This window comes from Elgaria multicarinata, chromosome 7 (assembly GCF_023053635.1).
Source record: "Elgaria multicarinata webbii isolate HBS135686 ecotype San Diego chromosome 7, rElgMul1.1.pri, whole genome shotgun sequence".
NCBI lineage: Eukaryota > Metazoa > Chordata > Lepidosauria > Squamata > Anguidae > Elgaria > Elgaria multicarinata.
In genome coordinates, this window is record NC_086177.1 from 63,881,170 (window position 1) to 63,897,244 (window position 16,075).

Genomic DNA, 16,075 nt, shown 5'->3' on the forward strand with positions numbered 1-16,075 from the left:
GAACGTCATTTCCTATTTTATAGCCCGTTCTCCCAGTTCGAGAGATTCTTTGGGGGCTCTTTCCAATCAGGTTTTGTTTTAACCACCCAAAATAATTTGATGTCAACAGTAAAAGTGACCCCCTCACTGCTCACCCCTAATTCCAGATCATTTATGAACAAGTTAAAAAGCAGTAGTCGCAATACAGATCCCCTGTGATCCCCCACTATTTACATTCCTCCACTGGGAGAATTCATCATTTATTCCTATTCTCTGCTTTATGTTCTTTAACCAGTTACTGATCCATAAGAGGACCTCTCCTTTCATGCCATGACTGCTGTCCTCTTATGCATCTCAATACACTCTGTGTCTATAAGGTTCAAGTTATACTTGTAGGCTACTGTGCAGTCCTGTGCATGCACAATAACCAACTTAGTTCAAACAGGCTGTGAAGAAACTTGCAGCCTTGGTAGATAACATCCACATAAGTAGACCTTGCTAGACATATTGCTTTCTAGGATGTGTGCGGGTGAGAAAGAGAGAGCGCACACGCATGTACATATGCACATCAACATTCTTACTTTAGGAAGGCCCTCCTCACTTCTTCAGAACTATGTCTATGACATAAAATAGAGCAGACACAATTTTTTTTAAAAAAAGAGAGAACTGAGCTAGCTCTATGTTAATATTAGCTGTTCTTCTCTGTTAGGAAATACCACCAATTTGAACTGAACAATACGGTTTCAAAATTAATCGCCAACTAGTAAAATAATGGCTATTTGTGTTTTGTTATATTTGCCCTAGACTATGAGGCTTTAAGAAAACTAGAGCTAGAGAAAATCTTCCTTTTCTCATAGTTAATATTTTCACTTGCAGAACAGTTTTCATGCAGTCCACTGTTTCTGAAGAGATTAAAAGAAATGTGAGCCACAAGCATGTAAGGATGTTAACATAATCTGCTTTCATCTCTTATTTGAACAACAGCAAATGCAGCTATGAGCCAGTGCAATTCTGTATTTTCTCCATATACCTATGCCTAATGAACAATGTGCAAGTTTGAAAGTTCACATCATTGTAAAACATTAGCTGGGCCATTAAGAGGTCTTTTATCACCTATTCTATATTGATTAACTGTTCAGGAGCAGCAAAGTATCAACATTTCAGCAATGGAGGACTCCATAGGATAACACAAAGTTTAAATGTATAAATGCATTCTCAAAATACTCTTGACATATTATTGATAACACGTATTTAGTGCTAATAATATCCACAAGCATTCAACTAAAGTGTCTCCTCAAGCTACCTGAAGGATTGTCCTGGGTGGCTACCAGGAAAAGGATTTCTCTGCTGTGGTACCCTGTTTATGGAATGATCTTCCTAGAGAGATTTGCCTGGCTCCTACATTGTGCTCTTTCCAGCACCTTTTAATTTTCCCAAGCATTTTTAGCATTTTAGTATTCCAGGTTTACCTCTGCTGTTTTAAATCTGCTATTGCATTTTAAATCTCTGCACTACTAGGTTCTTACTCTGGCTGCACTTTTATATTGCAGTTTTAAGCCATTATATTTTAGATTGTATTTTATGCTGTATTTTGTGGTTTTAATTTCTGCTAATCACCCAGACAGCTTCAGCTGTTGGGCAGTATAGAAATGTAACAAATGAATGAATGAATAAATAAATAAATATTTAGAACTTATTGGTGCTCTAAAAGTTATTATACATGAATTATCAGTGGTGCTCCTTATTAAGAAAAGATAAATTTTATTCTTCCTAAAAATATTTGTCTTAGTTAATGGCCAATACAAATACATCCACCCTGCATCAGATTATGACTAAATAAATTCCTTGTTTCCTTACTTTAGGAATAGCAACACTCGTCCAGGAAAGTAGGGTGACCACTATCTCCACCACCATGTAATGAATCCCTTCTCCTCCATTATCACCAGAAACAACCAGCTGTAGTAAGGGGCCTAACCACCACTTTGCATAAGGTTGGAAAACCTAGAGAAGAAAAATTGGAAAGCATGTGCACATGGCCACCATTCTGAAATCAATTAATTGTTACCCCAGTTAAATGCCTTAGATAATAGCACATCGCTTGCAATGAGACGCTAAGCATGACTTTTTCTAGGTTCATCAATTAAGCCCGTACAAATGATCTTGTATTATTATTTTTCACCCAACTATCTGAACTATGCAATGTATTAGTTGGGAGGTTATTATTTACAATTCTACTAATTGAATTGTATGGACATTCATTGTGTCACAGAGAAACAATATTTTGTCAAGTAGCAACCATCGCTTGCTTCTAGGAAGTTCTGGAGACTTGTTACAGATTGACATTATGCCTGCAGATGAAGAAGCAAGTTCCGCTTCATTGTGTGGGACGTATTTCCAAAACACGCACATAGGATTGAAGCCTTAGCCTTCACAAAAGTAATGTCTCCTGTTAGCTTATAGCCAAGGCATACATGTATGCAAAACATAGTACAAAAAGCTGTACTGCCAGAAGTTTTGACACATGCTTTTAGATTATATGAAAACTTTATTTAGTTGCAAAGCATTGTGTTCTAATTGGTTAAACACCCAGTTCTGATGCATGCTTGCTAAGCAAATATAAGCATTTCAAAAAGTGAAAGTTGATTACAACAGTCATTTAGATTTATACTGGCCTTATTTTCTTGGTGATTTCAACATATGATTTAAATCAGTCCATCATGAAATATACTAAGGGTGCAATCCTATGCATGTTTGAACATGCATAGAAGGTCCTACAACTCCCAGCATACCACAGCCATCATGGGTGGCTGGGGAATGCTGGGGGTTGTAGGATTTTCTCTCTCTATACAAGCATAGGATTGTGCCCTAAATCCACCTCCCCACCCAAAAGCAAACAGGCTATCATACATTCAGAACAGCACCTGTATTGTTATATCTACTTATAATTGTGTTTTGTTCAAACTAGGACATGCACATATTTCACTGCTTTCTTTTCACCACTTTTTATAATGTTTTAAATTACAGTCCTCAAGTATATTAATAAACAATGGATTTAAGTGCCTTTATTAATAAAATAAGTAATGAAGAAAAGAAGTTATGCTAACATTGATGCTCCTGTACACCACAGCTATACAACTGCAGAGCCCATTTGTGACAGCATTTTTACAGTATCATTAAGAAATGACTCACTTCTTCTGTATTTACAATGAGTTTTGCTACAAACAGGCGAATGTTTAGTGATACAGATGGATTCCCCAGTTTGCTGTGCAGAAGCTTCATCCATGGAGGAAGATCTGGTGAATCTACATCCTAAATACCAAAAAGATTATAAATATACGTAACATACACACATAGACATACACACTGCAAGTGATAACTGAACAACAAAAACTTTACTTGGCAGCTGTAGTTTCAGAAAACTATATGGAACACATTTCTAGTATTTTTTAAACCAGGTTTCAGCCCAGATCAACTTGACCTCAAACTTAACAATGCTGTGTGAAAGATTTCAAAGACTTTGATCACAAAGTTCTAAGCAGCAAATCATCCAACTGAAATACTTCCTAACTTATAGTTTACATGTATTTGATGAGAAGTGCGTGTTTTGCTTCTTAGGTTTGGAAAACATTTGATTTACAAGTTGTGATAGTGGCCCCTCATACATGACAACAAAAGAAGGCTAACTCATACGTACATCTGCAATCAAGGAAATGAAGCCATAATTCTTCCTCAGTTATTGGTAATGGAGCTTCCCAACAATTAAACCACAGGTGAAAAAGTTCAGGGAAATGGGAGTTTTTTACAAGTACACGCTGTGAAATTGTTTCAGGGCAAAGCCAGATGATACTCACACAATTATTAAGTTTTTACAATACAGAAATTGTTCACCTAATAGCGTGCTGAATTTTCAATGCATTTACTTGAGAAACACCGATAATCCATCTTGAAAAAACGGAGAAAATATATATGTTAACAACAACAACAACAACATGATACTCACTTTTTCTATTGTGGGTGTGATGTTATTTCTGTGCATATGTTTGATCAAGGTTGTCATAGAGGCCATACATTCATGCTGGTTGAGCTCATCCATTTCCAATTCCATAACATCATCTGGAACCATCGATTCTGAGGGCTCCTTTTTAAACAATTGACAATTAGTTCTGAGGATGTTACGTTTAATTTATCCCAGAGCCAGAGCCCTAATGGCAAGAGCTGACAAGGCATAGAAGGAAACAGAGTGCTCTGTCCTCACAGCATTCTGTTGAGACCACAGGATTGCTTTCTTAAGGATGCTAAATGAATGTTGTTGTTTTTCCAAATCTGAAGTTCATACAAACAAGGAAAAATAAAACAATCCAGACTACATAGACACATTTGCAGTTTCTACACATAATATACAAACCAAGTTACCTTTCTCCTGAGACGAGGACCAGAGGTGGTAGAGTCTTGCAAGTTATATGAAAAACTTTGTATTCCAGTTGAGAAATCAAATTGGCTCATTTCCTCACTCAGACTGCTGTCTACCATATATGATGCTGATGCTAAATAGCGTGGTTCAGCTAAAAGAGAAATGCTTAGTCTGGTTATATTAAGAGAGAAATAGAGACTGAAAAGCTAATAAACCCTAATAGAATGATAGAATTATTGCACAGATCTCTTTGGATATGTCCAATAAGCAGCATTACGTAAAACTAGTAATATGAACAGGATTTGTACCATTCAGTGTGTGGTGCATGTGTGTCTGTGTTTAATGAAGGGAGTCTAGACATCTGCTGTATGCAACAGAGGGATTCTGCCATGAAAGGCAGCCTAGAAATATTTTAAATAAATAAAGGGCTATAAAAAGCTTTTTCTTTCTTTCAAGTTAAAATATATATTCAGACATAATCAGAAATGCCTAAACATTAATTCCTTGATCCTACATTTAGTCACACATAAGACTCACTGAGCTGGTTTTTATGGGGAATTAATCACAAAAAATGTAGTTGGGACACTAAGGGTGCATTAAAACATTTAAAATGCAGAATGATTTTTTTAATTTAGTAATATTCTAATGATTAAAGGAAATATTTTCAATTAAAATGTTTGACTGTTTTGCAAGGCATGTTTTCCACTCTACTAGCATATGTTTTTAATGTTTTCAATTCAATTATAAATGAAATTATCCCATCTCCTAGGCCTGGAACTCCTATGCAGTGGCAGCTCTCTTGCTTCCTTCAAATTCCTCTCCGAAATCCACTTTGGCCGTAATTAAATGGTATTAAGTCCTGTCTCAAACTGAAATGGTGTATTAAAGTGCATGTAACTGCATTTAACCCTTTCCTCACTTTTTAAATATTAAAATATAGATTATAAGCTCCTTGGAAACATTATCTAGATTACTTTTGCATAGCTTATTCTGTAGAACACTGCATATACTGATGGCTCTATATAAAATAAATCATCCATTAACATATCAATACAGTGGTTTTTTTGGTAACAGGAAATTATACCTGAATCACTCATTGCTTCTCTGGCTTCCTTCCTAATAGCAATGTACTGTTTCTTTCTTTCAAGTGGAACCTAGAACATACAAAATATTTTCAAAGGAGAGCCAATCTGTTTGCACTTTGATAATACATTAAATATAATTTCATATCGTTTACCAAATCTATAATTAAACATATATAATACAGAACAGAAGCAGGCAACTTTGCTGCAAAGGGAAAAAGAGCCCACTGGCAACCTACAAGCCTTTGGCGATCAAAAGGAACTCCCTGAAGCGTGGCCATTGTCTTCTTTCCACAAGGGTTATCTTGAAAAACTTCCTTTCCTTTTTTTTCCATATACCTCAGCTGTTGCCAAGTCCTGTTGCTACTTTCCTTTCTGTATGTAAATACCACTGCTCTATATTTTGCCATTTTTAATTTTGACTAAAGTAATCCTTCTTTCATGTCACTTCTTTTCTCTGTCAAACCTCTCCCTTCTTTTGCTATAATCATGACCCAATATTTTATTTTATTTGAGAGATTTATATCGCAACCTTTAATAAAATTCCCAAAGCATTTTTAATATGCTGAGACAGAGGATTCCAGTATCCTGGCCCCAAGCCATGAAAGGTTTTAAAGCTGAAAACTAGCACTTTGAATCACACCCAGGAATGGATCAAGAGCCAGTACCATTGACAAAGAATCAATGTGATACAAATGCAATGCCCAGCCCCAGTGAGCAGTTGTATTCCTGAAAAGTCAGTTTGAAAAACCCAGTTTGACATAGAATCATAGAGTTGGAAGAAGCCACTAAGGCCATCGAGTCCAACCCCCTACTCAGTACAGGGATGCATAACACGTTACAGCAGAGCAGACTAATGTGGAGGCTACCGAACCATGGATAATTAAGACCAGACTATCTCGAGCTACATACAAATTAGTAAAAGGTACTATGTGCCATGGAGGCAACCTTTGTCTCTAGTACTCTACACGAGCACACTCGTGATTGACCACTCATGGAAGTTTGCAAATCCTTTACATGACATCGTCAAACTCCAGGACATGTCCAATGCTTTCCCCTCTGTAATCTCACTTTTTAAAAAACAATAACCAACCACAACCACCCCGAGATAATGCAGTATTTAAATATAAGTGCAAATAATCTCAGGATGTTCCCCATCAGCGTGTAAAGCTGGTGTAGTGCTAGAATTCCTCCACTAGATGGTACCGCCTCATTGAACTTAACAGCACTGCCAAGAGGGGAAGATTCTATTCAAAATCACGGTCACGTCTAAAAAAGCCGGTAGTGAATGTGGAAAGTATCCCGGTAAGGTTGCGTGGAATTTCCTTAATGTAGAGACAACCAAAGATCCTAGAAACAGGAAGGGTTGTGTGCTATTCTCAGAAATGAAGGAAGGGAGGGAGGGCGGGAGGCATTCAAGAGGGCAAATTGTATCTATTATCTAGAGTTTAGACCCTGATAAGGAGTTCTGCTAGCTGAGTGTGACTGTAACATTCTGACCTGACAATGCTAGAAAACAACATGGACCAAAATACAATGAGTATTGGTAGTGCAGAATTTCACATATTGATTTAAACTAGACAAGCAATTCTTTTCCTGCAGGCCATCATTCTATGTATTAAACTCCGTCTTCACAGTTGTTGATGATGTTGGACACACGTTGTTAAGTATATGAAAAGAAATACTTGCTTAGTCATTAAAATTGTGTGTGTATGGCTATCTCAGGGTTAAACAGAGAAAGTCTATCTGTGGGCAATTACCTTGAGATAGAGGCTGTTCTGGGAACCTTGCCAAGATTCTAAGTTAGCCTCATCACAGCTGTATGTAATGTAGATAAGAATTGTGTAAGATGTGTATATAGTTTCTCACTTGTGTAAAATGTTTCTGATCACTGCTTACTGATCACTGCTCTATGATCACTGCTCTCTGTGTATGCCTCAGTGTACTGATCTGAATTGAACTGCACAGAAGCCTGAAGGAAATAAACCAGCTCTGCTGTGTAAGACCTGCGTGATGTGTGTTTGTTTCTGAGCACAAACAGAGTTCCAGAAAGAGAAAAGTTCTGGCACAATAACCCAACAAAGGTTATGGGCCCAGTCTAGCCTAGAGCAGCCTACGCCAGCCTAACCCAGGCAGAAGAACCAGAACTTGGTGGGAACGGTGCAGTATCAGAACCAGGAGTCTGCTAAAAAAAGAAGACTGTTGATGAAGGAAGACATCAAGCTTAAGCCAGTGCTGCAAAGTGAGGAAGAATCTCAGTCGGCTGACTCTGAGGAGGACTCTGAGCAGGAGGACGGTGAGATACCAATTCCTAAAGCAGAGGAAATGGCAGGAGCTAATATGTCTGGTTTGCATCAATTGTTGGAAAAGCTGAATGACTCTAACTATGCATTATGGTCTTACAAAATGCAAATGTATCTGATTCAGGCTGAACTGTGGTATGTAGTCACAGAGGATCCACCAGATAGAGCAGATCCACAGAATGCTAAATGGTTTAAGGACGATGCAAAAGCAATGGCAGTTATTGCATTAGCTGTGGAAGACTCTCAAATTTCCTTCATTCAGTTTTTGAATACATCAAAAGAGTGCTGGAATGCACTACAAGCTGTATATCAAAGAGAAACAGCGGGCAGTAAAGTAATTCTAACCCGGAAGCTGTATGGAATGAAGCTGAAACCAGGGGAGTCTATGTCAAACCATTTGAAAAGCATGAGAGAAATCTTCAATCAACTCAGGGCACGAGGGATGGAGTTTACAACTATACACCAAGTCTATGTGATTTTGTCAAGTCTTGATTCATCGTACGACGCGGTTGTCACCATGATGGAAAGTCAAGAAGAGAAAAATTTAACCCTCGAGTATGTAGCTGGAAAACTACTGGAAACCTATGAAAGAAGACAAGCTTCAAAACAACAGAGCCTTAAACATCCTGTGGCTGAATTTCAACAAAGCCATAAATCTTCTGATGTGGTGGCTGCATTAAAGGCAAGGAAATGCTTTAATTGTGGTTCCACAGAACATTTACGGCGGGATTGCAACAACAACAAGAAGAAAAAGCTGTTGACAGCAAAGTGGAGAGAAGAAAACAACATGAATGAAGCTGAATCAACAAAGAAGTGTCTTCTAGCAAGAGTCAAAGAGACAATGAATCCTTGGTTTTTGGACTCTGGGGCTTCAATAAGTATGGCAAAAGACAAACTTTCATTTGTAACCTTGGAAACTTCTACTTCAGAGCAAAAGTGTGTTACCCTTGCAAATGGAACAAAAATCCAGATTTGTGGTGTGGGTAATGTATATTTTGATTGTCTGGGAGTTGAACTACAAAGTGTTTTATATGTACCAGAATTAGAAACAAACCTTCTAAGTGTGTTTCAGTTAACAGAAATGGGGTATGAGGTTTGTTTTACTGAAGAAAATTGTACTATAAAACAGGGAAACAAGGTGTGTGTGCAGGGAATAATGAAAGAATCTTTGTATGTAATTAATACTTGTACAGAAAATGAAGTTGTAGCCAGCAAAGTCACAACAAAAACAATAGCCAATTGCAAACCACACCAAGAGTGTATCCATTTAACTCATAAAAGGTTTGGTCACGCCAACTATAAAATAATTTCTAAGATTCCAGAATTGTGTGAAGGGGTGAAAATCAAACCATGTTCTAACTATGTAGAATGTAATGTATGCAGTGAAACCAAGTGTCATAAGTCAAACATTCCAAAACATAGTGAGAGAACAACAAAAAGAATTTTTGAATTAATTCATGCAGATCTTGCAGGTCCTTTTGAGACAAGTCAAGGAGGAAACAGATTTTTCTTGTCTATTGTTGATGATTACAGTAGATTTGGATTTGTGTATGTGTTAAAACAGAAGAGTGAAACTTTTGGAAAGTTTAAAGCGTTTGTTAAGTGGAGTAAAAATAGATTTAAAGAACCTATAGCTAATCTAAGAACGGACCGGGGAGGTGAATTTCTTAGCAACCAATTTAAAAAATTCCTCAGTGATGAGGGTATACAACATGACCTTACTGCTCCATATTCACCATTTCAAAATGGAGTTGCAGAAAGGAAAAACAGAACCTTGCAGAACATGTTAAGAGCTCTATTGAAAGAGTCAGGATTGTCTAATCTGTTCTGGGCAGAAGCTTTGTCCACCTCAAATTATTTGTTAAACAGGCTTTACCACTCTGTACATGAAAAAACTCCATATGAAATGTTTTACAAAAGAAAACCTAGAGTGTCACATATAAGGGTTTTTGGAAGTAAATGTTTTGCTCATGTTCAGAAAGAAAACAGACCAGGAAAGCTAGCTCAAAGAGGTTTGGAATGTAAACTGTTGGGATATGATACACAAACAAAAGGCTATCGTTTGTGGTCTCCATATCACAAAAGTGTAATTGTGAACAGAGATGTAGTTTTTCATGAACAAATGCAGGAAACAAAACAGTATGTAAGTTTGCCTGTAGAACAGAAAGCTGTAGAAACAGAAGAAATTCCTGAACAATCTCAGCAAGAGAGGGAGGGGGAAGAAACTGTAAAGGAGGAAACTATGCCTGTAACTATGCCAAGACGATCAGAAAGGGAACGCAAAGCTCCAATTCGTTATTCAGATGAATACCAAAGCAAACAGGTTTCTCATAGAGCTTTACTAATAGCCTATGAACCTATTTCATTTGAGGAAATTCAGGAAATGGAATCTACAGAAGCTCAGGGCTGGCATGAAGCAATGTCAGAGGAAATCAGAGCAATGGAAAAAAATGAAACGTGGGAGCTAGTACCTTTACCTGAAGGTCGTAAAGCCATTACCTGTAAATGGGTATTCAAAGTAAAACAAAATGAGAAAGGACAGGTGGAACGTTCAATGGTAAAACACAAAGAGATGTTTTAAAGCTGGGTCTCAGATTGTAACACAATTTAAACAACATGCGCAAGAGGAGGACTGTTAAGTATATGAAAAGAAATACTTGCTTAGTCATTAAAATTGTGTGTGTATGGCTATCTCAGGGTTAAACAGAGAAAGTCTATCTGTGGGCAATTACCTTGAGATAGAGGCTGTTCTGGGAACCTTGCCAAGATTCTAAGTTAGCCTCATCACAGCTGTATGTAATGTAGATAAGAATTGTGTAAGATGTGTATATAGTTTCTCACTTGTGTAAAATGTTTCTGATCACTGCTTACTGATCACTGCTCTATGATCACTGCTCTCTGTGTATGCCTCAGTGTACTGATCTGAATTGAACTGCACAGAAGCCTGAAGGAAATAAACCAGCTCTGCTGTGTAAGACCTGCGTGATGTGTGTTTGTTTCTGAGCACAAACAGAGTTCCAGAAAGAGAAAAGTTCTGGCACAATAACCCAACACACGTGGCTTATGTGGCCAATATAGGGTGAATTGGTAGGACCTTCACATTACTCCTTCTGATAGTTAAAGGGAAATATTGGGGACGAAGGAAATAATCTACAGATTAATTAGGCATCCCCTGCCCCTTAGAATAACCTGACAGATTTCCCAAATATTGTGTTTTCTGACCATTAGGTTACCCATTTTGTTTGCCGTGTCCTGGAACATCTCTTAGTGAGAGAACCATCCTCCATAGTCCAGCAGCTGCTGGCTCAGCCAATCACCTACTGGATGCACCTTGAATAGGAGGAAAGGCCTCAGTCTGCTCATGAATGTAAGACTAACATCTCCCTGGAAACATGCATAACAATAAAGTTAACATCTTCTATTCATCACTATCAGCAACAAGAATTTCCCGAAAATATAAGCCAGTTAATATGGTGTCATATTTCCAGCTTCTCTCCATGACCACAGCAAGCTCATGGATTTCTATAGAGGAACTCCCCCACATAGGCATACCTACAACAGAGAATGGGTGACTTATTTGATAAGAGCAATCTTTGTTACATTGCAACATTGTTTTTGTTATTGCTTTCATTACACTCAATTTATTATTATGCAACATAAAAAATTACTGATTTTTTTTTGGTGTAATCTGAAAAATGTCTTCCTACCTCAATCTCGATAGGAAATGAGTAACGGTGTTGCAAATCCAACAAGTTTTCAAAAATAAGTAAATTCTGTGGAATGAAAGAGTTCAGGCAAATTTGAATTTGATCACTATGCTATACATTTTTACCTAAAGTTACTGTACAAAATGTTAGCCATCTATTCCAACAATAATTTATGACGAGTTGCCCTCATGAAAACGTCAGTAAAAATCTTATAAATATTACTAGAGGTTGTTATTAAAATGTAAAGTCTACAGCTCTCAACATGGCAAGTAGGTATCCCTCAATAAAATTTGGCCCTAGATGAAATTTCATCAAATACACACCTTTTCTGGTTTTTCTGTGAAAAGAAAGCCTTGGTAGAATTTACTTTCATTGAACACACAGCTAACAACAGCAATGGCACAATTATATGCAGCACAATGATACTGTCTCCTCTTTTCCAATAGCTGAGTTTCACCTGACATGTTTTCTGAAAAGGCATCATAGCAGGACCTTGAAACAAAATCAGATTAAAAAAGCAGATAAGAAATTTTAAAGGAAGTCATACATAGACTAATGTATGTCAGTAAATGCAGAGTTAAAATTGTAATATAGTCTTTAGTTCATATTTAGAACTTGCTATTCAAAGGTAAACTGGAATACCTTATTATAATGATTTACAGTAACAGCAATAAACTTCAATAAGCTGCTTGGTATTTTCAAAGTGGCCCCTACTAACTCAAACATCAGTTGCAAAATTCTCAGCCTTAGTTGAAAGATTTCACATATAGCTTTCTAGGGAATATTTTGTAGGACGGAATAAATAGTAAGAGAACTTTCTTACTTAGGCTGGATGTTCAAGAAAAATTAAAGGAGAAAGCAATAGACACCACTCATATTAGCGGCATGAGGATAAGCCCTTGAAACTAGGACTGCAATTCTAACTTACTAGCGAGCAAACATAATTAAACACAGTATGACTGAACTTCTAAGTAAATATGCATAGGATTCCACACAGAAGCAATCTACACACAAGACCCTAACATCATGCCCTCCGTCATCCACTGCACGCTTTTAAAAACCATGCCTGAGGAAATATGTATTAACTGAAAAGCTTGCATTCTGCGTCATGAACATTGGTCTTCAAGTATTATTTTACTGACTACAGAAATCAAGTTAAATCAAGTTAAACAGTGGCACACTGGTTTAAAGGAGGTGAAAAATTCTTACTTTATTAGCGTCTTTGTAAGTTCGTTTCCTTCTACACAGGTGGAGCCCTGAAAAGCTTGGTTAATTCTAGAGTCCTTAGAATACACATCTTGTTTGGAAAGACGTGAATACATCACTTTCAGAATCTTGTAGTAGCTCATTTTCTTGGTGAGTTGCATTTCAAAAGCAGTTTCATTTGACTGGAAAAATATATAAACATAAGTAAGTTCTAGGTGATGGTCTTACAAGAAACTTCAGATATGAACATAAATATAATTGTTCAGTTATTTAAAATACTAATTTCAGAGGATATAACCTTTACCTTTGTAAACCTGGACTTTAGTGTATCCATAGCCATCACAATAATCTTACTTAAAAATTCTTTCAATGCATCCAAGCTGCAGTGAAGCATCAGCACCAGAAGAGAGCGATCTACATAGGCTTGACAGGTTGCATTTGAGAGAACGGTTTCACATTGGAACATTTTGTGCACAGTGTCCAGCAACGCCACTTGTTTGTCACAGCTACTTCTAAACACAGTGAGAAATTTGAAGAACAAAACCTTCAACCACATTCCAACTTAAAGCTAATCCCCAATTCTCTTTCAGACAGCTTCTTAAATAGCGGTTTATTTACAACATGATGACACTATTCTGAAATAGGCAGAATCAGCATCTGTCAGGATATATCCAAGGAAAACTTAAGAAAATTGTTTGACCACACATGTCCTATATAAAGTGTTTTATAACCTGTTGGTTGTTTTACTATGGTTTTAATTTTTGTGAACCGCCCAGAGAGCTTCGGCTATTGGGCAGTATAAAAATGTAGTAAGTAAATAAATAAATAAATAAATACATTTTTATACATTGATCAGCCACACAGAAGCCTACAGGGAAACCCCATGCCAACCCCCACCCGAAGGCTTCTTGTATGGGTCCAATTGAAGTGCACCAGAGAAATATGGAGTTGTTCCATAAACAACAATCTGCATCACCCGCATGTAGCAAGAGGCATCAGGAGTTAGCCTGATCTCTCCAGCATGAATATATTTTAATGGCAAGGCAAAATGGAAAAAAGAAAGATTTAACATATACCCTGTATTCTCAAGTTACCCAACTCTTGACATTTAAACTGTTAAACAGTTTAGACATTTAAACAGTAAAAACAAGAGGGAAACCTGTCTCACTGTTAATTTTGATCAATTGCTCTTTAAAGTACCTTCTGGCAATCCTTTTGAAGCTGATTTCAAATAATTCCTCCATTATGTGTCTCTGGTCTCTGCAAAGAATTTCTGTCATCAACTGTAACAGCATAGGACTCTGGGACAGTTCTAGTGCATCTAGAAACTAGGAGAGAGAGAAATTTTTTGTATTGTTAGAGCATATGTAACAGAGAGATGATTATACTGCAGCTCCTTGTATCCTTTGAAATAGCTAGTGAGCTATTAGGTGAATAACTATGACTTCTTCAGTGTGGTGTAGCGGTTAAGAGTGATGGACTGGAACTGAGAAGATCCAGGTCCTAGTGTCCAGTTGTGCCAGGAAACTCACTGGGTGACTTTTGGAAAACACTAAACCTCAGCCTAACCTACTTCATAGGGCTGTTGTGAGGATAAAATGGAGAGGAGGGGGTAATGTATGCTGCCTTGGGTTCCTTGAAGGAAAGGCAGGATATAAATGTAACAAATAAATAAACAAAAACAAAAACTGAGCATTAATATAAAACTATCACTGTATCCATCCTGCCCCCATTACCTTTTCTACATTCCCCAGTTTGCCTGAGTCCACCCTTTATTTCTCAATATTTATTTATTTATTCCATTTTTATACCGCCCAATAGCCGAAGCTCCCTGGGTGGTTACAGCTACAATAGAGCAGGAGCCCTTCCACATATGGACACAAAATTGAATACAAATTAATTCCAGTAACCATACAGCCAATCAATCATCTATTTGGCTTCAGAAGCATTTTAATTCATGGGCAGTTTCCAATGGTACTGTTGCTCTAGAGTGATGCAATTGGAGCCAGCACTTACTACAGCAACTGAACACTAACCCAAAGTAGCATTTCCAGAATGGAGCAAATCAGTGTGGCTTAAAGCCTGATGAGTACTGGCAGACTGTCAGCATTAAATACTTCCCCATAACTTTATTTGCATAAAGACAGATGTTCAGAATATGGAAAATTAAAGGACAATAATGTCTGTACTGTATTAGACAGATAATAAGCCAGAACCTTTAATGTTGAAGGACAAGAGAGAGAGAGACAGAGAGAGAGAGAGAGATCTGCATATGTGCGGACTTAAGTTGTATTCACTTATGCAACAATGATGTGCTCTTAAAATTATATTGAGGAATTCAGAAGCAACCCATGCTAACATAAATCATGGCTTAGCATTATGTATGAATCCAGCCTATATTAATTACTTCTTTCTATCTTGCCAGACAATGACCCAATGGAGATGATCATTCCAGGTTTCAAATACCATGGTCCCCACACCCCTGACTCCTTCTGCTGCTTCAGTACTTTGTTCTTGAAATTCCTTGCTACCAGGGAATTCTGGCTTTATGCCAATTAAAAAACTAGGACAATAAGCCAAGATAAGATGCCTGCAAGTGTCTTTTTTTAAAAAACCTGGAACTTTAGAATGGTATGCTATGTATAAATCCACTCTAAGGATAGTTCGACGAAAAGTCAACAGACAATTTTCATTCCTAAAAATATATCTCAGCCAAGTCATATTTACGGGACTAAAAACAGATAAGAATTGCATGTGAAATAACACAGGATTTACAAAAACGTATTAGAAATAAAGATCCATATTGAAGCTAAAACAAGATCTGATGTGGATTCATAGAAAGAAAACCTTTCATTGCAAGGAATAAAAAATAGATGAATGGTTTCTACATATAATTTGCTTCTCATTTCTACATATAATTTGTTTCTAAGCTTTATTTGTTTGGGTTTTTTTTAAGTATCTGGCTTTGTGCTCAAAGCAGGTAACATACATTTTTTAAAAAATATAGAATATACAACTAACTCATCTTATCACTTACTTTTTTAACGCAGTCCACATAGTTATTGTATCTTAAGGTGCCTTTGGGAAACTCATCAGATCTCAAAGGGAAATTAAATGCTACAAGTTGGTCAAGTGCATGCTTAAGGTCACCAAGTCTTTCCCCAACAAGGTTAGTGAAGAATGGAAGGATAATAACTGCTTGACTCTGAAATATACATGCAATTTAGAATATTATTGTATATGTTCATAAACATCTAAAACCTTTACTCTTTCAAGAAAGTTTTGATGGAAAAAAATTGTCTCCTGAGGACATGAAGTATGGTGGCTATAATCAAGTTTCAATATTAACAAGGGAATTGAAAGAGTTCTAAACTCTTAATTACAACT

At 37.0% G+C, this 16,075-nt stretch overlaps 1 protein-coding gene across 1 annotated transcript in view; it reads right to left on the bottom strand.

Moving 5' to 3' along the window:
- Positions 1 to 16,075, bottom strand: part of PRKDC (protein kinase, DNA-activated, catalytic subunit) — a 122,949-nt gene that overhangs the window by 61,768 nt on the left and 45,106 nt on the right. The window contains exons 39-49 of the mRNA XM_063130705.1: positions 15,726 to 15,893; positions 13,889 to 14,016; positions 12,993 to 13,200; positions 12,692 to 12,870; positions 11,806 to 11,974; positions 11,483 to 11,548; positions 5,475 to 5,544; positions 4,393 to 4,541; positions 3,980 to 4,117; positions 3,169 to 3,288; positions 1,837 to 1,980 (exon numbers count right to left, since the gene is read on the bottom strand). Of these exons, the coding sequence (XP_062986775.1) occupies positions 1,837 to 1,980; positions 3,169 to 3,288; positions 3,980 to 4,117; positions 4,393 to 4,541; positions 5,475 to 5,544; positions 11,483 to 11,548; positions 11,806 to 11,974; positions 12,692 to 12,870; positions 12,993 to 13,200; positions 13,889 to 14,016; positions 15,726 to 15,893 (1,539 nt within the window). The remainder of the gene's footprint in view (positions 1 to 1,836; positions 1,981 to 3,168; positions 3,289 to 3,979; positions 4,118 to 4,392; positions 4,542 to 5,474; positions 5,545 to 11,482; positions 11,549 to 11,805; positions 11,975 to 12,691; positions 12,871 to 12,992; positions 13,201 to 13,888; positions 14,017 to 15,725; positions 15,894 to 16,075) is intronic.